Source organism: Neolamprologus multifasciatus, chromosome 6 (assembly GCF_963576455.1).
Source record: "Neolamprologus multifasciatus chromosome 6, fNeoMul1.2, whole genome shotgun sequence".
Lineage (NCBI taxonomy): Eukaryota > Metazoa > Chordata > Actinopteri > Cichliformes > Cichlidae > Neolamprologus > Neolamprologus multifasciatus.
This window is the reverse complement of record NC_140444.1, coordinates 15,149,730-15,174,394: the sequence shown is the minus strand read 5'-3', so window position 1 is coordinate 15,174,394 and position 24,665 is coordinate 15,149,730. Positions and strand designations below refer to the sequence as shown.

At 39.0% G+C, this 24,665-nt stretch overlaps 1 protein-coding gene across 3 annotated transcripts in view; it reads left to right on the top strand.

Moving 5' to 3' along the window:
• LOC146516677 (alpha-1,6-mannosylglycoprotein 6-beta-N-acetylglucosaminyltransferase B-like) overlaps positions 1-23,437 on the top strand; it is a 134,025-nt gene extending 110,588 nt beyond the window's left edge. For all 3 annotated transcript variants that reach the window (XM_085162295.1, XM_085162294.1, XM_085162293.1), the window contains one exon: positions 262-23,437. In XM_085162295.1, the coding sequence (XP_085018421.1) occupies positions 262-460 (199 nt within the window). In that variant the 3' untranslated portion in view covers positions 461-23,437. The remainder of the gene's footprint in view (positions 1-261) is intronic.
• Positions 23,438-24,665: the final 1,228 nt, after the last annotated feature.

The window sequence follows — 24,665 nt, the reverse complement described above, 5'->3', positions numbered from 1 at the left end:
CATACCTGCTCCATAGTTTTTCCATCTTCCCCGAAGCTTTTTCACTTCCTTGAGTTCCTCCCGTTGGTTCGTCTGTGATTAAAGTGGTGAACTTGTTTCCATTCCTTGTTTCTGCTTCCCGTTTATTTTCAGGTCAATGCCAGTTCCACTTTCCTGTTACATGTCTGAGATGAAACCGTGAATTTTATTATTCGTCTTTTCTTCTTGATAAATCTCAGTGATCTCTTTTTTTAGATTTCTGCTGCTCTTTTCACTCCTCAGGTTGGACGTACAGTGTGAAGTTGTAGACTCTGAGATTAACCACATCTTGCCAGCTTTCTCGGTGGTGCGGCAGGAGTGTGGCCTTCAGAGGGAACCGCTACTCTTCAGCTGTGCAGGACACTCCCCTAAATACAGACGTCTTTGCCCCTGCAGGGACTTCCGCCATGGGCAGGTGGCGCTGTGCAGAGACTGTCTATAATGACAGAACACGTGAAGGACAGACAGAAAAGACATGGACAAAGAGAAAGAGAAGAAAGTGTAGAGCTGTGACATATCACCTGGTGTTGCAGAGAGCCAGCCTCTCTCGAAAAGTAAATGTAGGCTCGTGACGAAGAAGCATGCATGGATTTAAAGAGTTTACACTGGAACTGAGCCTGGGTTGTATCAGACGATATTTGATGACTGTAGTTGTTATAACAGATGTTATACTGCAACAGACTGGAGACACTTTGGCTACACTGAACACATAACATGTGGACCGTTCAAGAAGCAGATGTGCCATGAAATGCATCTTTTACTGGCTACACCTGCAGCAGAGTGACTCACAGGCAAAGCAAGCAAAACACTGAGCTTTCATTCTTGGGATTGTGTTGCCTTCATTGTTTTTAACCTAGCACAGTGCTGTGAAACTTCACAGTTTCTGTGATATGAGTAATTAACATCCACAGACTACACGCGCCCCTTTTAAGGTATAAGTAAACAAACGCCAGCTGGTCCTGGCAAAATAAGTTATAACCAGTAGTTTCATTTAAATAAAAAAAACAGTTTATGACTGTCTTCTGTGCTAAAGGACCGCACAAATCAACCTTAATAATTATAAATAGAGCACTTGCCTATTTTTGCAAATTCAGAGCAGATCTCTGCAGAGCACACGCAGCACTTAAATGTTGTTCTAACACCTCGGGAGGCAATTTACATTAATTAGATTGGTTTAAGTGGCACAGGAGGTGCTCTGCGAATGGTTCACATATGTTACATGTTCAAAGTACCCACAACCTTTTTAAAATAGCATTCGAGTGGTTCCAAGTGTCCAGAGACTGGGTTAATGCTCACAAAGCTGAAAGACTTTCACAAAAACGTACAGGATAATAGTTTCTGCAAGATGCTGACTGATGATATTATACACAACATTTCATTTTTTTGGAATTGTATCCCACCAAAATAAGGGGTTCCAGTTGAAAAATATACCCTTTAAAAGCATGTGACTGCAGAGTATTGGGACTACACTGTCATTCCATGACAAAGTCTTCAAATATCTTGGCTTGGAGAAGGCAACCTCAGGTCAATATCCAATCTCCTCTCTGCACATGGACAAAGGATGATGGACAACCAGGTTATCTCCCCAGCTTTTTCTCCCCTCCTCCTGTGATGGACAGAATAATTTATCAGACTGAAACCCAAGTCTGAGGTAACATCACTCAATGCAATCATCTCTGGTCAGAAAACGAAAGAGGAGAAGAGAGGACAAAGATAAAGGGCACAAGATTATTTTTCAATAAATAAGCTTTTAGAGCCTTCAGTTGGATTTTTAAAAAGTCCTCCGGGCTTTTGTGATGGAAAAATCAGAAAATAAAAAAAAGAATGGATCAAAATGCTAATGTGGGTTTTGTATTGTGTCTGGTCTTTACTTAGGTTCTTTCTACCTTTATTATGCTCCAGGGTTGCTTCTCATCCCATCTGTTAAAATCATCCCAGCGTTCACATTCATCCAGATTTCCACCTATTCACCCACCTTCAGGGAGGACGTGATCTTTTTCGCATAAAGCTGACAGCCAAAACAATTCGGAGCAGTCTATAAGAAGTGAGGTAGCACACTACAGAGGGAGGTGCAGGAAGTCGCATTAAAGAATCAAACTTCAGTGTGGACATCTGACTGGAGGATCTGATTTTGTCAATCTGATTTTTTACTGTGTACTGTGAATTGCAAAGATTTGAATTCTGACTAATATGGTATCTACGTAGACCACAAAGACAGACTTATTAACAAATGTCAGTAATTAAACTTTCTGCTGATTCTGTGAGTTAGGGCTTAATGCTACAGATGATGTTAGAATTTTTCAGTATGGTAGGTGGTTATCTTAGAAAAGTGTGCATCCTTGAATGCACCCTCTGCATAACCACTTACAGTAGCTCCTGTTTAGTAATTTGCAACATTTTAAAAGGACATGACAAAAAAATCTTGCTTTGTAGTGTTTGTATCCTACATTCTCAGACGTCTGACTAAAGGTGTGTGTGTGGGCGGGGGGGGGTCTCTTGTAGCCCAACCTAGCCCTGTCATATACCTAGACACCTCTAACACTCACCTCAGTTGTGCTTCAATAATTGGACCTCAGTGCTGTCATGACTTTAGTTAGCATTTCATAAGCTAAAAATAAGGTGACAAGGTAAAAATGTATTGCTTTGTGTATATCCTTAAATTTAGTGTCTGGTTATAAAGTCAAATTCAAAACCTACACGCAATCCAATTGGCCATTGTGGACAGGGATTTCTGACCAGTACAGATTACATGAGCTCACTGCTCAGCTGGTACCATCCAGTCAGCAAATATCATGTAATGTGCACTATTTAAAGTAACTTTAGCCTAAAAATAGTCAGAGTGGATCTGTAAGCTAACCACAGCCACCCTATCTCCTCTAGTTCATGCGGTCTTTGACTTAATCAGTGTTTGCTCTGTTGTTACTAAAGCCTACTCAACTCTGTACAGGGCTGTATGTTAGCCATGAAACCACAGGTGTGCTTTCTCCACCTGGTGCTTTTCAGGTAGTACAGGTATTTAAAAAAATATACATATATATATATATATATATATATATATATATATATATATATATATAAATCTGTCAAAAATGTGTCTTAAAAATGTTAAATTGGGCCATTTTTGTTGTAAACCTTACTCTGGGTTGTCAAGCACTATACATATACTATATACTGATAAAAAAACAACAACAACTCACGTAATAACTGTTAATTAATGAAATATTCATATATTCATGGCTAACAAATATGTGTCTGTGCGTATGTATATATGTTACTGTTGGTATCATTGACTATATAGCTGCACTCGTTGAGGTTTGAGCTGAATGCCTTAAATGTGTAGCAGCAGTAAAGATGTTTGTATTCTGATGTTATTGAGATAAAATTCAAAAGTTACAATAGATTACAAGAATGCACAATTTCCACTGAGTCCGGCAGGTAAACTGTTTTTAGAGCAGGAATGACTCCACTTTCAATAGTGAAAACTAATGTAACATTACTAAATTACTCAACCCTAAACAGTTTCAGGTTTTATTGTCATGTACAGATAAAGAGTGTAGCCACATTTACCCATAATGAAATTCTTTTGCTCATGCTCCTCAGCTTTACATGAGCATATAGAAAATGTGCAAGTATTAATATTTAGAGAATTTAAGACAAGTTGGTATTTACAGTTTGTGCAAAACTTGTGTAATGAGCATTAAGTGGCATAGCTAATGAAATTAAATATCAATCAATAGTAATTTGAATTTGAATTTTTCAGTTTGGTACGTCTTTAACTTGGTAATAATAGGAACTAATTCGTGCTAGACCTGCGTAGTAGATACACACTTTAACTATCGGATTATGACAGTGTGTCATATGTATGGGTTGTGTGTGTGATTAGAGGTACAGCAGTGCTGTTGGTCTGAATCCCAATGACTAATGAAAAATTCAATGAATAATAAATCAAAAGTGTGAATGTTAAAGAAGATTCATCAAATCCTCATTGACCTGTACTGGCATGGGAAAAAATGTCACCCCATTCACCAGCTCACCGTGATTTCAATTTAACACCAGAGCCAATTACAATGAATACATTTCATCTCAGCAATTCATCCATCTTCTTGAGTGAAATATTTACAATCATCATAAAAAAGCACTTAGGCCCTGTGCAGAAAATCACTTCTTTCTCTCTGTGGACACAGAGAGAAAGAAGCAGCCGTTGGCTGCAGCCAATGGAAAGGTTCCAGTAACATCTATGAGCATACTGTCTGAAGATGTCACCTCATAAATTCATTCATTCACATGAAGTAAAAGCTGAGCACTAGAGCTAAGCACATTTGCGTAGCTAAAAGGTTTTGAAGAAAACACAACGCTGCCTGGACTATGTGTTTGATTTCTTTTTGTTGCTCTATTCTCACCTTCATTGATCCACTTCAAGGGAGGTCCGTATTTTTGGACATATTCTTAGATGGAAAAAAAATATTGCCACTCCCACTACAAACCATTCAATATGAAGCTGTGTAATGAAGATAAATTTCATAGCAGATACACTGGAAAACCAAAAAAGGGCTAAGCTGGCTCCATTAATCCTGAACAAATCTGCTTACAGTATCAGTGTAAATTCATACATTACAGCTTGTTTGTTTAATCTTTACAGAAAAAAACATTTTTAAAAAGCCTGGTTTCACATGGATATTATGATGAACATCCATGACTCCAGGAAAACACAGAGCCTACAGAGAGATTCTGGCCATGACATCCAAAAAAAATAGTGATAGTCAGAAAATTACAATTCCCTCCACACCTACAGCAGCTGCATCAACTTACAATACTTTCACCTTCACAGAGGCTTTAAAGCCTGTAATGATGTAAATTATGTAAAAAAAAAAAAAAAGGACATTGGTTATGAATATGATTCATATTTACCTAATTGAGGTAAATTTAGCTCCATTAATGTGAGACGTGGTTACTGTCTTAATTTGATATCTTCTAATAGTCTCAGTGTCACGGACCAGGTGTACAGAGGCATGTGAAACCACACCACTGAAGACTCTGCATAGTTTTATTACAGCCATCAGATATTAATCTGAGCCAATAAACTCAGAGCTTTCATCTATCTCTCTAATAGTGTTTCTCTGCTCTCAGGGTGACATTCAAACTTAACACATGGCTGCCTGGTAACTATATGGGGACTTTGTTCAACAGCTGCAACTCCTGTTCTTTGGAGGACCCCCATCAAAAAACCTTGACTTGGGTCTGAAGGACAAGTGTGTGTGTGTGTGTGTGTGTGTGTGTGTGTGTGTGTGTGTGTGTGCATGCATGTGTGTGTGTGAGAGAGAGAGAGAAAGAGAATGTGTCATACAGAGCATGAGCATATACAGTAAACAGGATTCCTCTAAATACCCTCAGGATACATTTTCAGCAGAATGTTTTTAGTATCCACAATGATTCTTAGCTGAAGGAGCCGCCCAGACTGACTTACACAAAATAAACATTTCGAACGGCGTGTTTATTTTGAAATAAAATGACAAAAAAGGAATTTCTTTGCCTCTCTACTAAGAAGCTGTTACTGTTCTATGATGATTTTAAAGGCTAAAGATCTGATAGTAGTGGAAGTCGGGATCTTTTTTTCTCTTTAACAGGATAAGAAAAAAAAAAAAAAAACTTTACCTGAGATGCAAATCCACAGTGGGAAACCTTTGCACAGACAATGGCTGATCACCGATGGTGATGCCTAATCAAGGCTCCTTCAGTGAAAACAGCTCACCTGCCTTCCTGCTTAAAGGAGCCTCGCAGGTGACTAAAATTCTCAGTAAAAATATTTCTGATTTTGCTTTTTGTTCAATAGGCAGGTGCACGTGTGATTATTTTTATTATTATTATTATTTATTTGAATTTTTTTTCCAAATTTCAGTGGGTTAGTACTGTTGCCTCACAGTGAGAAGGTCCTGGGATCAAATCCACCATCTGGCTGGCCACTTTTTTGTGCGTGGATTTTGCATGTTCCCTGTGTCTCTGTGGATTACCTCCTCCCACAATCTAGGAACAAACTGCTCGTAGGTGTGATTGGTCGTCTGTCTGTCTCTCTGTTGGCTCCGCGACAGAGTGGGGAGCTGTCCAGAGTGTACAACCCCCGCCCCACTCGCCCTCTGGCAGCTCTTGTCTGGTGTCATATGCAACATCAGAGCAAGCTTTAACGCCCATGATTTATGTTTTTTAAGCCTCTAAGCAGCCAAACGAATTGGAACTGATGAGGCCATCAATTTATCAATCAAATGTAAGAAAATTATTGTTAATTAAATAGCCACAGTTCATTTTTATGAGATTTTGCATCCTTTTTTTTTTCTTTTTTTCACACCGAATCTCAACTGGGACTGAAAGTGTTCCAGCAATAAAAGACCAACGACATTAAAAAGGTCTATTTGAAGAAAAGGAGCAAAACATGCTGAAAGTGAAAGCTAAAAGAGTATAAATACTCAGATTCAGATGGGTTACAATTTTTTATTGCAATAGATTAATATTTATCTGTATATAAGGTGTTTTTTTTATTCTCTGTGGATTATATTACATTCAGATTTGATGGAGGTTCCACAAGTAGGTGACTCACTTTAGGATGGTATATTAAGGCATATAGGAGGATAAAACTTTTGTTAAAAAGAAATAAAATTAATAAAGTTGACCATAAGAATCTTTATTTCTTAAGAAAGACAACAATGTTTGACCTTACTTTGAAAACTTCCTTCCTCTTCACCTGCTACACAGAAGGTAAAGTATGCATGAGTTACCATGGCAATGTACCCCAGCAGCCTTGGTCAGCCCTCAGTGGTAACCCTGAAGATGCCTGAAAAGGTCTAAATCGTGTTCTGTGATACCGACCTCAGGTTCTGCCGTTTTTAATTATGAGTTACACTTTTGCTTTTCTTTCTCATAAGCTACGTACTGGATCTGGGAATTATCGTGACCTCGTTTAATTTTTTATAATTTCAGAAACTGATTTTTGTTTTGTTTTTTTCAAGTTGTTTTTAGTAAAAGTTACATGTTTTGCATTTAACCTTGGCAAATGTTCTTATATATTATGAAAAAAAAAAATCCAGTATAGGATATTGTTTGGCATTTATCAACAACTTTGAGTGGAAAAAAAAATTCACTTCCAGAATCTTTATCCATTTTACATCAGCAGTGGTTAGTCAAGATGTTGTTTTGCAAATTTCAGAGATTTTATACTTGTGCTGATTCCCCAATTTGCACAAAGTAGCCTTCATGCAAATAGGCAACCTTGAACAGCCGGTGGAGTAAAATGTCTGAACAGAAAGTTTGGAAATGGTAGATCAATTTGATGTATAGCAAAAATGTGACATTGAAGCTTGCATTTTACAGACACTGGCTCTCAACAGACTTTTATGCTTTGCTTTTTTTTGGAGATTTTATCCAATAAATAGCTAAAATGAGAACTGAAGAAGCTTCTTGGATGAGAGGTGAAATGTCTTCAAGAAACCTAAAGAACTCCAGATGCTTTTCTTTAGAAGGACCTTAGACTCCCAAGGATACTTAACAATAGAGTAAAACACATAGTAGAACATGACAAAATGAAGAACAATAACAAAAACAAGATAAACAAATATTAAGTTCACAGTGAATATGCAGACTTGAACAGGTTTTGAGTTGAGATTTAAACTGGTGGAGAGAATGTTTCTTATATCCTGGAGTAGAGAGTTCCACAGCCTGGGAGCAGAGCAACTGAAAGCTCTGCTGAGGCAGAAAGAAAGCACAGCAAGTTGAATAGAAGAAGAAGGTCGAAGTGAGCGCGCAGAAGAGGCAGTGCTTAACAGGTCAGAAAGGTAAGGAGGAGCAAGGGCCTTGAAGCTGAACGGAAGAAGCTTGAATACTATTTGGAATTTCACAGGGAGCCAGTGAAGTTCCTGAAGGACAAGGGTGATGTGCTGGTAGGAGGGGGTTCTGGTAATAATGCAGGCAGCAGAGTTTTGAACCGGTTGAAGCTTATGGAGGGATTTTGGGGGGAGACCATGTAAGAAAGAATTATAATAGTCAATGCGGGAGGTAACGAGACTGAACAAGAATGAACGAAAGATGGAAACAGAAGGACGTAATCGGTTAATGTTGCGTAGATGGAAATAGGCCGAACGGGTGAGATGATTGATGTGAGATTTATAGGATAGTGAGCTGTCAAGGATGACACCGAGGCTCTTAACCTGAGGTTAAGGGAAAACCGTGGAGTTGTCAGTAGTGAATATATCTGTTTTTCACACTGTTAGTCAGACAAACTAAGATAACTGAAAACTGAAGAACCAACAAAAAATGTGTATGGAAATTTGTATTACTTTTTACTGGCCAGCTGGCTAATACATTAATAAGGAAATCAGATCTGATACATGTATTTTGGGATCAGTAAGTAATTCCAGCTGTCAGGTAAATGTAGTGAATATTAATTACAATAAACTCCCTCAAAACTACAACCAAATCAGAAAGGACGTAACATATTCAAGCTAAGCTGAAGTACCTAAGAATGACACTAAAGTTCAACACTGGAAGAAATATACTTTGTGTGTGTGTGTGTGTTCTGACCACATCAGCGTCTCATTCTTGTTTATGTTAGTGTCTTGTTTTCAGTGTTTCCAGGCTGTGTGGGCGACTGTATCTACAAAGCAGCATTAATGAGCTTGTTATCAGTCCTATTTGGTCTGTCAGCTGTTAAGAAATTTGAATTAGAACCACATCCAAGCATATTATTTATTCAGTTTAAACAATAATTAATCAGTACAGGAACAGATTGATGTACACAGCCGAATAATTATGGAGCTAACAAAGATAATAAATATATAAATTTATGGGAAACATGTTTGTCAGAACCTGCCATTATTCAGCTTCAGTTTGACATGAGTTTGACAGTCATAGCAGCCTGCGCACACAAATACATGCGCTCTTTACATCTCTGTAGGAATTTATGAAAAAATTGTAAAAATTCACTATATACCACACACTTTCTGTATTGTCTAAACCAGGGGTGGGCAATCTCAGTCCACGAGGGCCGGTGTCCCTGCAGGTTTTAGATGTCATCTTGGGTCAACACACCTGAATCACATGATTAGTTCGCAGTGTTGGGGAGTAACGGAATACATATACCGCCGTTACGTATTTAAAATACAAAATATGAGTAACTGTATTCCGTTACAGTTACCGTTTAAAAAGGTGGTATTTAGAATACAGCTACTTTGTTGAAATAAATGGATTACACGGTGGTACTTTCCTGTTTCATATTGTCGCGGGTCAGGACTGTTTGGGTTTTGTTTGACAGCTATGTTCTGTTGTTCCAGGTGGCAGTGTTACGGTTGCCATGGTTACAGGGTAACGCTCTCTCTCTGCGTGTTTCCTGGGTGAGAGAGCACCTTTTTGTTGTTGTTGTTGTGCTAAGCTATGCTACAGGTATAGCTCTAAAGAATGTAGAATCATGGGCAGTGTAGTCCGTGCTGCAGGGAGAATGGACTGCCATACTCGTTATGTGTCTGTAGGAGAGTGGAAAAGTATGAGTTATCTGTGAGCAAAAACGGGAGCTAGAAGCATGTAAATATAATAATAACCACTGCAGCCAAGAACAGTACCTGAGGAGCCCAGTTGTAAGTAAGCTATTAAGACTCGACTGTACGCTTTGTTCGTATTTTCCTCCAAAACAATAAGTTCCGTTGGCGCAGCCTTTCAACGCCTCTCTCTGTCTCTCGCTAGCAAAGTTGACCCAGACAACAAAGTAAAGCTATTTTTCGGCTACGAGCCCAACACTGAACCCGCAGTATTAGCCAGAGGTCCCTTTACTATGGTTCGGAGCCGCGGACCTTCAGTTATAGTAATAAATCACAGCAATAGTACATTCACGTAGTTGTAAAAAGCATGATAATATATTGAGTAATCCAAAGTATTCAGAATACGTTACTCTCATTGAGTAACGTAACTGAATACGTTACAGAATACATTTTGGGGCATGTATTCTGTAATGGAATACATTTTAAAAGTAACCTTCCCAACACTGTTAGTTCGTTACCAGACCTCTGGAGAACTTCAGGACATGTTGATGAGCTAATTTAGCCATTTAAATCAGCTGTGTTGGTTCGAGGACACATCTAAAACCTGCAGGGACACCGGCCCTCGTGGACTGAGATTGCCCACCCCTGGTCTAAACTCATAAAGTCAGCTTTCAACCTAAATCCAAACTTTGATTTCTTACCCTTTTCTTCCCTTGCCCTCTTGTCCTCTCTATTGTGCGGTTTTTGTGTGTCATTTCTCTCGGAGTTCTCTGAGGTCCAATTTGCCCACCAAACCTGTGTGCATGTCTGTGTGGGAGTCTGACACTCAGACACGCAGACTGATTTTAATTGCCCCTTCCTCTGATTTTCACCTCTGCACACGTCTTTGTCCATTTAAAGCCACTGATTATAAAAACCACGTTAGCCGTTACATTTCTGTGTGGTTTACTTCATATATGTGAATGAGGCTAGCTGTGTCAATGTGTGAAAGTAAGAGGAAGTGTGAGCTCAATGTAAAGACAAACACTCATCTCTTTGTAGTACTTCTCCAGTGTTTTTCTCGCGCAGCACTTTAATGAAGCTGACTGCCTTTTGAAGTAGAGGAGAAGGATGTATCCGGAGCTTTTAGTCATGTGGTCCGATCCCCGCTGGGCTTTTCATATCAAGGTGGAGCGCGTCAATTTCCCGTTCGCCTCTCATGCGCTGTTATCCAACTCTTTCCTTCTGTAAAGAAACTTCCCCTGCTGTGTCAACACAGATAATTCACACTCGAGACCGCTTGGTTTCTGCCTAAATATGCATGGATTCGTTGAAGGTTTACAGTTCATGAACATTTAAACTGACTATAGTGTATTGTTAGTGATTGGATCTGTAGTTTCTAGCAGCAAAAACCTCCACACAGACATCAGAGGCCATTGTTGGGATATTTAAAGTCAGAATCTTAGCCTGTGTACAAATGTAGGCAACAGCTTGATGTAGCAACACGTGCCAACTTTACTGCTGAACTGAAGACAGTCTGCATTACTGTTGACAAGGTGTTCTCATTGTAGGGTGTTAAACGCAACAGTTTTGTCAGAAGCATCTGGCATTATAAAAGTGTCCTTTTGCATTTGTGCTTTGATGCACCAACTGCAGCAAACTTGATAGCTGAGAGAAAATGGTCCCATTTGAAAAAGGGAGGAGGGGTGACAGTCTTGTCATTGGCGATGATTTGGTTTTGGTTTATCTCCTGTTTGAGACTGTGTTAGGAAAACCTTGCAACATTGGTAACGATACACTTTTTTTTTTAAAATTCACCCTCCACACTGAAAATGATGGCTAAACATGTTAGGTTAATTTCCAGTTCTATGTTTTTATTCTTAGAGTCTTGGCTGTGCATAAGTCACAGTTCAAAATAACCCTTAGTTATCTTATAATGGGCTTTGATGCAATGCCTCATTTGAGTCACTCTTTGAATAAATGCTTTTTTAGCTTGAATCTTTAAGGCAATATTATTATAATTGGCTGCCCCTTGCCTGAACTGCATCCTCTTCTTGGCTGTGTGCAGAGTTGGACCCAAACATGTACAGATCGATTATAAAAGGTGGAACAAGGGTCTGTATGCATGCACGTTAAATGATAAAAATGTGGGAAACTGAAAACCTTTGCTTTCAGCAGCTTAGCTACTTTGAAATGTTTTGCCCCTTGTCTTCTAGACTGGCAATCTAAGAACACCTTTACGTGTCTCCAATTTAAAAACGTTGTTGGTTGCCCTAATAAAATTTTGACTGTAAGTGATGAAGTGTTCACCTCCTGCTATATGTACTGAGGTTCCTTTGAATAGTGACGCTGTGGGAAAAGTGAATATACAAATTGAATACAAATCTGGCAGCGAAATGACGCAGTGATTGGGGATTTACACCTCTAGTGTGCTTGAACGCCAGGGCTGACAGACGCTGAGAACAAAAGAAAGCTGTTGTGTGTATGTATGTATTAGTCATTGTTAATTTGTGACATGGTGTGATGGGGCTGTCATCACTCGTGTTTTGTATTTAAATATGTCCGAACCCAGCAGAGTGGGCGAGTGAAAAATAAGAGCCATAAAAGGCAGTTAAGCTGTTAGAAATTGTGAGAAACATTAAAAAAAAGATGGGAGGGAACAAAGAAGGAGAAGACATAATTGTAAGAAAGAGAAGGAGGAAAGAAGGAGAAAGGGAGGAAGAGATTGTAGTCACAAGAGGCCGAAACTATCCTCGTCAATAATGCAAAGGTAATTGGCTGACTCCTCCTGAGCATCGACGTGAGCCTGAATAAATAATCAGTGTGTAAATAAAAGAGCCGCTCAAATATTTACAGAGAAGCAAATCAATGGCAAATGCCTCAAGTGAACAGGTGAGAAAGGGAGAAAAAAATCCCCCTCTCTTTCTTCCTCCAGCCCATCTCTCCAGCCCCTCCCAGTCATCTATAAATGAGAAAGCGGGCCATGTGTGGCTCAAAGCAGCGTATAACAAGCTGTGCACAGAACACCTAAGCAGGGGTGTGCGTGCACATATGCATGTGCTTATATTTTCAAATTCATTTCTTACATCTTTGTACCTGCCCAACCTCACAGCAGTCCTCTACTCTTATCTCCTCTCTAACCATTTCTTCTTTTTCTCACCCATCTCTCGCCTACACTCTTCTTTCAATCATTTCCTTTTTCCTTCCCTCCCTATGTGCATGTGTTCCTTCTCCCATCCTCTTCCTTAGCTGGTGCAGGTGAGGCCAGCTAAAACTGATTAGGATCCCCTCGGGGAGCTGCAGTAATGAGGAAGAGAATGAATAAGAGGCAGAGTGAGCAAGAAATAGGAAAAAATAGGAAAGAACCTGATTTAAAAAGGCAGCAGAGGTGGTAACAGGAGTGTTAGGCAAATGCAGAGATAAAATGGTAAATAAACTGCTAACTGCAGAGTAACAGTCAGCTGATGCTCATGAGAGGATGCTGTAAAAAAAAAACAAACAAAATTAAAATAGTTTTTAAGGAATGGGGGGGGGGGGGGGCAGTATCTACATTTGTTTTTATGTAGTATTAGAAAATTTCACAGTTTCAACCCCTCAGCAGTCGCATCTAAAACAGCACTGTAGCTGAAAATGCCTTCACACTGCAAATAATGTCACTCTCTGTGCACTTGTCGTAAGAAAACCTCCTTGGAGTGTCTGCAGGTTGTTCAGAGCACCGCTGTGAGAATCCTTACTAAGCCTTCCAAGTACTCACATATCACAGCATTGATAATTCTGTCGCACTGGCTGCCTATTAACTTCAGGGCCCACTTTAAGGTTCTGATTTTGACTTTTAGAGCTCTTCATGGACAAGCACCAGCGTACATCCGTGAAGTGCTTTCAGTGACAGCAATTCATCCGAGATTTGTTCAAAAACCGCACCAAGCTGAGAAAAGCTGTGGTCATACCAACTTTTTGTTGGATGTTTGAGTAACATTTTATTTTTGATATATACTATATATAATAATAATATGTATTTTGAGCAGTGTTTAAAACTGCACGTTTACACGGCCACTGAGAGAGGAAAGGGCACAAATTACCACATTTTATTACAGGTCAGACAATTTAAGCCTCACATTGATAACAATAACGGAGGTTTTTAATTTAAAAAATAGAAATTAAGATGAAAATTACTAAAAATACGAGGCAATATGTTAGCTCAATGGAATGAAAAGTCGCGTTCACAGCAACTACTTGTGACCTTTTATTTGACCATGGTTGGGACCATCTTTCACCCTCAGTTAATGGCACAGAATGGTAACGGTGCGCCAAACAGGAAATAAGAACTTGCCAATTCTTAAATTCTCTGGTGACCTTTCAAACATATGTGTAACGTGCATGTGAATGTGTAAAAGTTACGCTGGATTTAAATGTGTAAAAATCGTGTGAGTTTATAAACCGGCCCCGGTCACACAGTTTCTATATAAAAAGGTACACAGAAAAAAAAAATTGCTTTGTTTCTCAAATTTACTCAATAACCAAAAATATGTCACAAATATGATTATCCTATATTTCATCAACATTTAACCAGCTATCTAAGAGGAGTTTGGGAACAAACATAAACATAAATGCACTACAGTGATCAAAATATGATTGTTATATAGTAGTCATAGTACCTGTAGCGTTAGTAGTATTAAAGTTGCCTGTTTAAATGTTCTAAGACAGTCTGATCATCATCATTTGTTTTTATGATCTGAGGCACTTCTCAAACTGGTTCTGAAGAGTCTAGGTAATCTTAGGGTGTTATTTGACACTATAAATGATATTTTTCCTCCTGCTCCACCAGCTGTTCCAATTTCCTCTCTCCAGCCCAGCTCATCCTATTATTTTAGAAAGATTTTCACCTGTTTTTTAACCTGATCTGCTCCAATTAGATGATGCTCCCTTGGCATTTTACATGCATCTTTGTTGTGACCTTTCAGACTGTTGCTTCCACCCTGTAAATCCCCGTCTATTTTAAGAACGCTATCATCTAACCACTTAAAAAAAGAAGGAAAGAAACGCTCGACCCCTGGCTTCTTAGCAGTTACAAACCAATCTCACAGTTACACTTTATTGGTAAGATTTTGTACAAGGTTACAGCTGCTTTTGCACTGTTGACCATCACATTGTGCTCAATGGGCTGATACTGGGTGTATTGATTTATATTGGTATTGTACCTTTGAGGTTATTCTCTTCATATTTGTCAAAGTGACCACAGAAGAGTCTGCCAACAGGAATAGCTGACTTTTTAAATGTGACCTCCAAGACTGACATGCATCAGAACAAATACATTTGAAAATAAAATTCAAGGTCAATTCAGTCAGTTAAAAACAGGGATTTAAGGAGAGTCATTTCCAAATTGTCTCTTTCTTCTTATCTTCTTTCAAGCTGCTTAAAAAAAAACAACAAAAACAACTGCAAGAAGATAGGATAAAAGACAGCAGAGGAGCTGCAAGCTGGTAGATAGGAGGCCTTAGTGTTCATTCTGCCCAGTGAGGGTGCACAGAGGGAGGGCTGAGGAGATGAATAGGCTCCTTTGAAAAGGACAGGAATGAGAGCATCTTTTAACTTCCCTCCAACACTTTTTCTCTGATGTCTGAATCAGCCTTACATGCCTGTCACAAACTGACCAGATCACATAATAACAAAGCAAACAAGCCAGACAACTAGGAAGCAAAAACAGGGAGACACAAAGACACAAAGTGGCAATTACCCACAGTGAAACACAATAAACTGAAGTGTTCACTAGCAGATACTGAAAATCTCCAGTACATGGAAAGCAGAAAATGATGCCTTTTCTAGTACTGATCAAACTTCATTCTGAATAAAGTTTGAAGGAATCTGAACTGAAAAAGAAATTTTATTTTAACAGCCAAGTTCAATGTCCTCAGGGGGAGGGGGAGGACATTTCAGTAGATCTTAAGGTTTGTCTGCCAGCTTTTTTTTAAAACATCAACATGATCATATCTCAAATGTCTGAAAGGAAGCTCTTCAGAACTAATGGCTTCTTGTGTCACTCATTATATGTGAAGCCCCAAGAATGATCCACAATTTTCATGACATCTCCTGTCTGAAAGATCCAGAAATAGAACCAGACTCTTACTTTGACATCCACATACTTGTCTCACTTGAAGCAAAAGATAAGATCAGGGACAATACTTACTTACTAGTAAACCAATGGGGTCGGATCTGACCCCATGGGTTCTCCAGGGTTAAAGAGGCTGTGTATGATTTGAATGGAAAAAAATATGAAGCTTCCATCTGCACCGTACTCTCAGGTCTTATCCACATATGTAGAAATAAGCAACTACAGTAGATAAACACTGGTCGCTGCTGCTCATTGGAACAATGTGTTGATGCCAGATAACACACACCAATTAGTTAAACTGCAGGAATGTCTTAAAGACATAAAGACTTGGATGGCCACTAACTTTCTGCTTCTTAACTCAGATAAAACTGAGGTCATTGTACTCGGCGCTGAAAAGCTTAGAAATATGGTATCTAACCAGATTCTTACTCTGGATGGCATTACCTTGGCCTCCAGTAACACTGTGAGGAACCTTGGAGTCATTTTTGACCAGGATATGTCCTTCAACGCACATATTAAACAAATATGTAAGACTGCGTTCTTCCATTTGCGCAACATCTCTAAAATTAGAAATATCCTGTCTCAGAGTGACGCTGAAAAACTAGTTCATGCATTTATTACTTCCAGGCTAGACTACTGCAATTCATTATTATCAGGATGTCCAAAAAACTCACTGAAAAGCCTTCAGTTAATCCAAAATGCTGCAGCAAGAGTACTGACAGGGACTAGAAAGAGAGAGCATATTTCTCCTGTTTTGGCTTCCCTTCATTGGCTTCCTGTTAAATCCAGAATTGAATTCAAAATCCTGCTCCTCACATACAAGGTCTTAAATAATCAGGCCCCATCTTATCTTAATGACCTTGTAGTACCATATCACCCTATTAGAGCACTTCGCTCCCGCTCTGCAGGCCTACTTGTTGTTCCTAGAGTATTTAAAAGTAGAATGGGAGGGAGAGCCTTCAGTTTTCAGGCCCCTCTTCTGTGGAACCAGCTTCCAGTTTGGATTCAGGAGACAGACACTATCTCTACTTTTAAGATTAGGCTTAAAACCTTCCTTTTTGCTAAAGCATATAGTTAGGGCTGGACCAGGTGACCCTGAATCCTCCCTTAGTTATGCTGCAATAGATGTAGGCTGCCGGGGGATTCCCATGATGCATTGAGTTTTTCCTTTCCAGTCACCTTTCTCACTCACTATGTATTAACAGACCTCTCTGTATTGAATCGTATCTGTTATTAATCTCTGTCTCTCTTCCACAGCATGTCTTTATCCTGTCTTCCTTCTCTCATCCCAACCGGTCGCAGCAGATGGCCGCCCCTCCCTGAGCCTGGTTCTGCCGGAGGTTTCTTCCTGTTAAAAGGGAGTTTTTCCTTCCCACTGTCGCCAAAGTGCTTGCTCATAGGGGGTCATATGATTGTTGGGCTTTTCTCTGTATCTATGAAGCGCCTTGAGGCGACATTTGTTGTGATCTGGCGCTATATAAATAAAATTGAATTGAAATTGAATTGAATTGAATGTGGCAACTATGTTGCACTATGTATGTTGGACATGCACCGCCCAGTGCATGAATGTCTACTGCCATAGATACTCCCCACCATTTGACCTTAGAACTGAAGAAGCTTCTCGGATGAAAGGTGAAATGTCTTCAAGCAACTTAAAGAAGTCCAAACGCTTTTCTTTGCAAGCTCCTTTGACTCCACATATGTGGACACTAGGTCCTAGGAGGTTAAAAATATAAAAAATATAAAATATCTACTTTTTATGACGTCATCCCAAAAACATCACAAAGGATTTGTTCCATCATTTAAACCAGCAATCCATTTAGTCCAATCAACTGTAAAAAAACAAAAACAAAAAAAACAAAAGCAAAAATCCCAAAAAAACAAACAAAAACATCTTACTCATATTTAGCATAAGCTAGCATTAGCTTGATTTAGTGCCAGCACCAGCTTTGAGTGGAAATAAAGTAACACGCTACTGTAATCCCATTACATTTTATTAGAAAAGGAGTGCACTGAAATGTAAACTGTACTAAATTCAGTAATAACATTACAGTTACAATTGTGTCGTTACTTGTGTTACAAAGGTTCAGTTATCTGCGAGCCGGGCACATAGGAAGAAAACATCAACCAAATTTTTTTTTCTTCTTCTTCTTCTTTTTTTAAACTGTGCACTTCTAAAATTAGCTGATTTCGGGTTTTGTGCAGGAGGAGGAAAATGGTGGAGTGGTGCAGTGATATAGCTTTGAGGAGTGAAAATATGGATATTACATTTGCTTTTATTGCACAAAAGCAGAACAGTGTCATGGTAAAGTGGAAACTGCATCCAGTGATGAAGCAGTGATGAGCAGTCAAGTTTGTAGCCTCCATTTCTACCTGTTCATGTTTCTAAACTAGGATCACTTTGGCGATTGAAGTCTCTTCGGGATGGTTTCTTTTTTCCTTCGTGCTGTCAACTTTGTTTTCCATACGTAAATACTAAATGAAAGATCGTATGCGTGTTTTCATTAAGATAGAGATCTGTGTTGGACCATAGAAGTTAACAATATTAATCAGAGGCTAATTATTAGACAATTCATTTTGGGTCATTTGACAGAGTATTGAGAAAGTGATGTAACAAGCAGTGTAACAACTTACCATCTCCTCCCAGTAATTAAGTAACATGCATTACTTTTAAGAAAAGTAACATATAATACATTCCTTTCCTTGAAGGCCTGATGATCTTTGATAATCTAATCACAATGTGCCCTGCCCTGGCACACATATGTCAAGTATCAGGGATTGTATGGAATATAGATTATAGATATGTTGCTAATAATGAACCTGAGATTATATTTATTCTTAAATTAGGTGTTTCATTTTATTGCAACATGTTTTGCATCCACTGCAGGACTCTGCAGGTGTACAACATCAAAAAGTGCTGTAGTTGCACTGAGTAGATCCTTTAAATTTTTCAAAGATGTTCTCTTCTGTCTATGTTTTCCCCTTGACATGCAATTTCTAATATTTCTTCATTTAAGAAAGCAGGAGCCTCTGATTCCAGTGGCAGAGTGCTCCAAATGGGAAGGCCAACACTTGGAAAGCAGTTTTCCATTAAGGTGGAAATCTGCGATATATGTACAATCCATTTACCATTTTTACATTGGATTAACTTTATATCATGGCAAGATAATACTGACTCCTAAGTGGCATATCATGTGTCTCAAGTATATCTTTAGACTCTCCAAGTTAAAAGAAAAAAGAAAGAAAAAAGTTAGCTTGTTTATATTATGCTAACATAGCTGTGTCGCTAGCGGTCACGTAGCACATCATTATATACCAGCTAGCCAAACTTCAGTAACCCTACAAACGTCACTGCTGTTTAGTTTTCTGTCTTCATTTATGTTGGAAGTGATAACAGAGCTGTACGTTTTAATTTGTTTCCAAAACCCCGCAGTCAGGACATGCTATATTGTATTTAGATAGAAGCTAGCGAGCTAACTTCCTGCTAACTTCTAACTCCGTTAAATGTCATAAATTCCGTTTTCATGGATGCCTGGATGTTAAACTCAATTGTTACACCTGGTAGAGTATGGAATCAGAACGCTGATCATTTTATTAAAGATGAAAGACTTTAGACAGTTTTTTAACTCTCAGTAATGCCATAGTGATCGTTTGATATATGGCCCAGACACAGCTAGTGACGTCAGACTTAACGACCGGATAATTCTCATTCTGGGGAAATGTGTGAGCTCTGTTATTCAAGTGTTCTCCTAAAGCTTCACAGTCTCTTTTTTCACAGCAGTCATTTCAACTTGTCATAGTAGGAAAAGCACAGGTGTTACTAATAGCATTACCAATGGTGCTGCTTTATTCAAGCAACTCAGTAAAGCATGACAGTGTGACAGTGAGCTGGAATCACAATATTCCAGGATCCTGAAAGTAAAGCACCGAAATGAAATTCAATTTATTATTTACACCTCTGCTTTGACTGCAGTTGAAATGTCTTCAGCGAGAAAGACCCGTGGGCACCTTTAATCTGGACAAAAATTGGTCAGCTTGTGCAGATTTTGAAGTGTGCTTTAAATCAAATTACTGCCAAATTCAGAAGATGGTGTGAGGGTTTAGTGAGTGTTTAGTTTTAGTTATAATTATCATGTATTTTTCAGAGCTACATAATCCACCATGTCACAAAGCTCAAGTCATGTCAAACTGATTTCGTGTACTCACGTGGCCTCAACAGTCATTAACTCTGAATCTAATGGAGCACCGGAGGATGTTGTGGAACTGTTGATCTGCATCATGGATGTGTAGTGGACACATCTGCATCCTGTGTTTTTCCCCATCATTTCAATATGGACCTGAGAGATGTTTCCTGCACCTTGTTGAATCTATGCCATGAAGAATTAATGCAGTTGTGGCAGCAAAAAGGGTCCAACCTGGTACCAGTGATGCATTCCTAACGACGTTTGGGTCAGTGTAAGTTACTGCAATCGGGTGAGCCAGCTTTGTGAAGATGGAAAACCTAGCTTGAGCATAAACACAGACAGTAATGCTATTTCATGGTTCAGTCACCTGTTCTGTTTAGTTAACATTTGGGCTCATGAGCAGCTTAGGTTCACCCACAGCGGAGTTTTCGCTTAATCTGCCAGATAACGCTCGCCATCACTCTGTGTGTGCAGATCGTCCTTCACTCAGACCTCCCTGACTCTCGTGTACCTTACAGCAGGAATAATCCACGACAGGATAGCATATGCATTAGATCGCACATGCAGGATTACACCGTACATTCATTTTAATGTGCAGCATAATCTGGATTACAAAGTTACAGGCTCTGACTACTGATGATTATACGAGTCAATATAAAGGTGGTTTGTGGTAAAGTAAAAAATCAAAAAGTATATTGTGATAGTATCAGTAACATCATGATTTGTTAAAACAAATATTGTTTCATCTCATGTATTGTCTTACCTACCCTTTCCTATGTACAGTTATGCAGGTGCCATATATAGATCATAAATACTGATATTTTCAGGAGTACTTTGTACTTCCTGTGAAGCACAAATGATTCTTGAATCGATGCAAAAAAAAATTTGATGTCTTTTAAGTCGCTATTTTGAGTTTTTGTGAAAGCTTCACTTTCTGAAAGAGCTGAAATTCACCAACTGCAGTAGACATGTCAGGGAAGTGGGCTTCACAAAAAAAGATGTATAGCATCAAGTCAATCACAGAAATGCAGTGAACCTCACAGATTTGTGGCGTGTAAAAAAGTAAGAGGATTTACGACAGGAATTTTTAGAGCTATGAAATTGATGTTTCGGAAAATAAAGCCTCAAGTGAATCTGCTGCTCGTTCCAACAAAGATCACACTTTGAAGAATCCCCTCTTCTTAATGAAATTTTATATGCAAGTATGGCCTATATTAAGTGTTGACCTCTGGTTTATGAAACACTGCAGCGAAATGTGTTTTTAATAAGTGTGATGCTCAAAAATAGACATGAGCTTTAATTATAGCAAGGATTGTTATGAATCAGAGTGTGTGTGTGAGAGAGAGAGACAGCCTTGGGACTCTTCTACAGCAGAAAGAAGCTTTGATCAGCCCAAGGCTACATGGAAAGAGAAATCGCGGATTATCTTGGGGTGGGCAGAGGCACTGGAAATGCACATGCACAAAACTCTTCCGACAGCCTTGTTGGTATCAGAAAAATGATAACTCTGTGCTTCTCTGCCTTCTCTTATAATGTATAGATGCACTATATATACACTACTTCAAACAAAATCACAGTGATATAAACCTCAGCAGATCTGTGATGGACTTTCATTGTATTGAGAGGATGGGACACAAAACAGAGCTGTGATCTGTGCATGACAGTAAAGATGGATGCCAGGAGATTGCTAGAAGGCAGCAAACTCCCACAGGGAACACAAACCAGCATGAGCTACAGCCAAAAATATTTACTTTCCACACAGCAGTTATAGTCTCCAGGGCGATTTCTGTAAATATAAGCAGGAGTATAATATTTTTATCCAGGAGAGTCTGAGTGAAAGTGCATGCATGGAATAATTAGGAAAATGTTGCTTTGCTAAAATTCAATCTGTTGTGGAGATTTAACTTTGTTCTGTTAAAAGTCTCAATTAAGTCCTTTATCACTCTCGGTTGTGTCCCCAGAGCTAACGCCATTCCCAGCGGATAAAAACATCGCACACCGTTTCAGAGTAACATCTTGTTAGGTTTTTCTGCTCACAAGTGTTTTTTTCCTGTCTTAAATAAATGGCAAAAAGCTTTCCCCTGTGGAACAACCTACCAGGATGTCATCATGTATGAAATACAAAAAAAAGAAAGAAAACTACGTATTAAGTGTTTATACTTGTTTCAGGAGCCACTGTAATCATATCTGAACAAACAGATAAACTGTCGATTACGTGTAGACAGTATTTTAGGTTCCAGGATGAGTCTTTGAAGTCATTTGATGGTTTAGTTGCAGCAGCTTTCAGAGATCAGGAACTTCTGGGAAACAACACTGTTACCCAATAATTCTTATCAAAGCTTATCCTTATCATAAAGCTTATCAAAGTACATCATATTCCTGACAAGTATCAATATTTTCTAGAAGAAACAGCAGAACTGAAGTTCTCACTTACCTGGTATTATTAGTGCCAGTTCTATATACCACCTTCCTTTGTTTCTGCCACACCTGCTACCATTGACCTAATTAGTGGCATTTATACAGTCGTGCTTCCCCGTCTTTCCTCCTAGACTCTCTCAACATCTTTCTGAACATTTTATTCTTCTTTGTGAGACCTGCTAGTTTTTTTGGGGTTTTTTTTTTGGACTACTGTTTTTGGCCTGTAACTTCTGTTTTTTGGAATTTCTTGACCAGTTTTGTACTTTTGTACTCCTGCCCCAAGTCATTGCTTCTTGGACTGCATACCTGAGTGTTGCCCAGGCTTTGGACATTAAAACCGAGTTATGGGGTTTTATTCTGACACCTATAAATGGCCATGTCTGGGTACAGAAACAGTGCAAATGGGTCTCAACAGTACTAGACCAGTATAAACACAGATGCACTGGCAGCAGAGTGTTGGAGCCTAAAACAGAGCTGTTATGTTAAAAGCAGCTCAGAGAGGTGGTCACATGGGCAGCTAACTTTAAAACGTTTCTTAAAGTTGATATCTGACAGCAGGATCTTTATTTTGTTTCATAGAAACTATAAATTTTATTTGGAACTATTAGCCAAGATTGCTTCAAGGGGGAAACAGTTCAGCTTTCAGAATAATTAGGGGTTTTTTTTATGTTCTGAATTTCATCAGAAATGTTGTGTGTAACATTTCTGGAGGGGACTAGCTTAGCATTAAACCTTGAAAATCAAAATGAACAGCTAACCAGCTGGTAGCAAGCTACTAGGCTCTCTCCAAACTGTAAAAGACTACTCATTAAAAAAAACAAGCTGCTGATAGTTTGTCTCTGGTATTTCTGATATATGTTGACGTTGTTCATTAGCATTGATATACTGGCTGTGCTAATACTGGAAGGAGAGCAAAAGCTGTTGTTTCAAAAACAAAGTCTATAAGATTTCTGTGTGAGTATTTATTAATTAGGACTAAACATTTTTACTTTTTTTCAACATGACCTGGTTTCATTAGTGCTCCAGGCACTGAGTCACTGTAATTAATACAAACATTAATGAAACTCATTATAGGTGTCATTGTCATCAGTGTTTAATCACCTAGTTTTTTGTATTAACTTTGTATTAGGCTATTTACTTTGTAGTCTGTCAGTGGAAACCAGGACAGCTGGTTAAATGATCTTCATTATAAAAAATAATAATAAATTACCTGTTACTCTGTAAATTACCTTTACTCTGTTTATGCGCGCTGTTTATGTTGCCGTCTTAACCGTTCCTCTCAAAAGCCGTTGTTCATACATCTAAGAAATGGGAAACCATGAACCATCCATTTTCTCAACCACTGCAGGATGATGGTGGTTCCACACTGGACGAGTTGCCAGTCAATCCATGAGCTTAATACAAACAGACAACCATGTGTATTCACTTCACAGCAAGTTTGCATGCATCGCTTTGAAATGTAAACAGGAACTGGTCACCATGCAGTCCCAGTTTCCTCCGAGAATGCCATTTTGATTTTTTAGCCAGTTTAGCCAGCAGGACAAAGATTTTGTGTTTGTGAACTGTCCAAGTGAGGCGTTGATTTGTTTAATGCTTGCTCTAGGCTTTGGGTGACCGAAGTGCAACAAATGATAACACAAACGTCTATAGGTCTCCAAATAAACAGTTTTTAAAATATATATATATTTAGGTGGCAAAAGCAGGTTGATTGTTTACATATGATTAGCAAAATGGCATCCAGTATCTGAAAAAAAAAGAAAACCTGCCTTGCGGAGATGCCCACTGTGGCGACCCCTGGTGACAAGGAAGCAGCTTCACAATCAAAACTGGAACCTGGAAGCTTTAACTTCAGATCACAGACTTGCATGCAATGACTTTCTGACTCAGTCCTCGGTGTAGGCACCGGCGCTGACAGCATCTCTAGTGAATTAGATGAAAGATTTAATAAGATTCAAAGAAACTTCTTTCACCTGAAGCAACTGTCACGGGGAGTGTGAGAAACAGTCAAGGGATGTCTACTCAGATCCAAGATATTTTTCCTAAAGGTATTATCCAGAAGCTCAGAGTGTGGAGACATGAGAGGGCATGTCCTAAGAACAGCCTTGCCTGCAGGTTCAGTTTCATCCATTCTTTTGATCCAACCTTTGTCAGTATATATCCAATTTTTGCACTATAGACTTTTTCCTCATCTCAAAAGGAGTCAGAAAGGGTTTGTGGGTGTGAAAGCCTTTTACTTTAAGGTAACAAGGGCAGTATCTGCGAGGGCCGGATAGCTTCCTTCTGCAAAGCTTTCTGATATCTCGCTTGTATCTCTGTGTCCCTGTGCTGCTACAGATAATCCTTCACTCCTTTAAATTCTCTTCTCAAGGTTTCGGTTGACAACCTCTGAGCTCAGCAGGCTTTGGTCACTGTGTTGATTTGAGTGTGTGTGTGTGTGTGTGG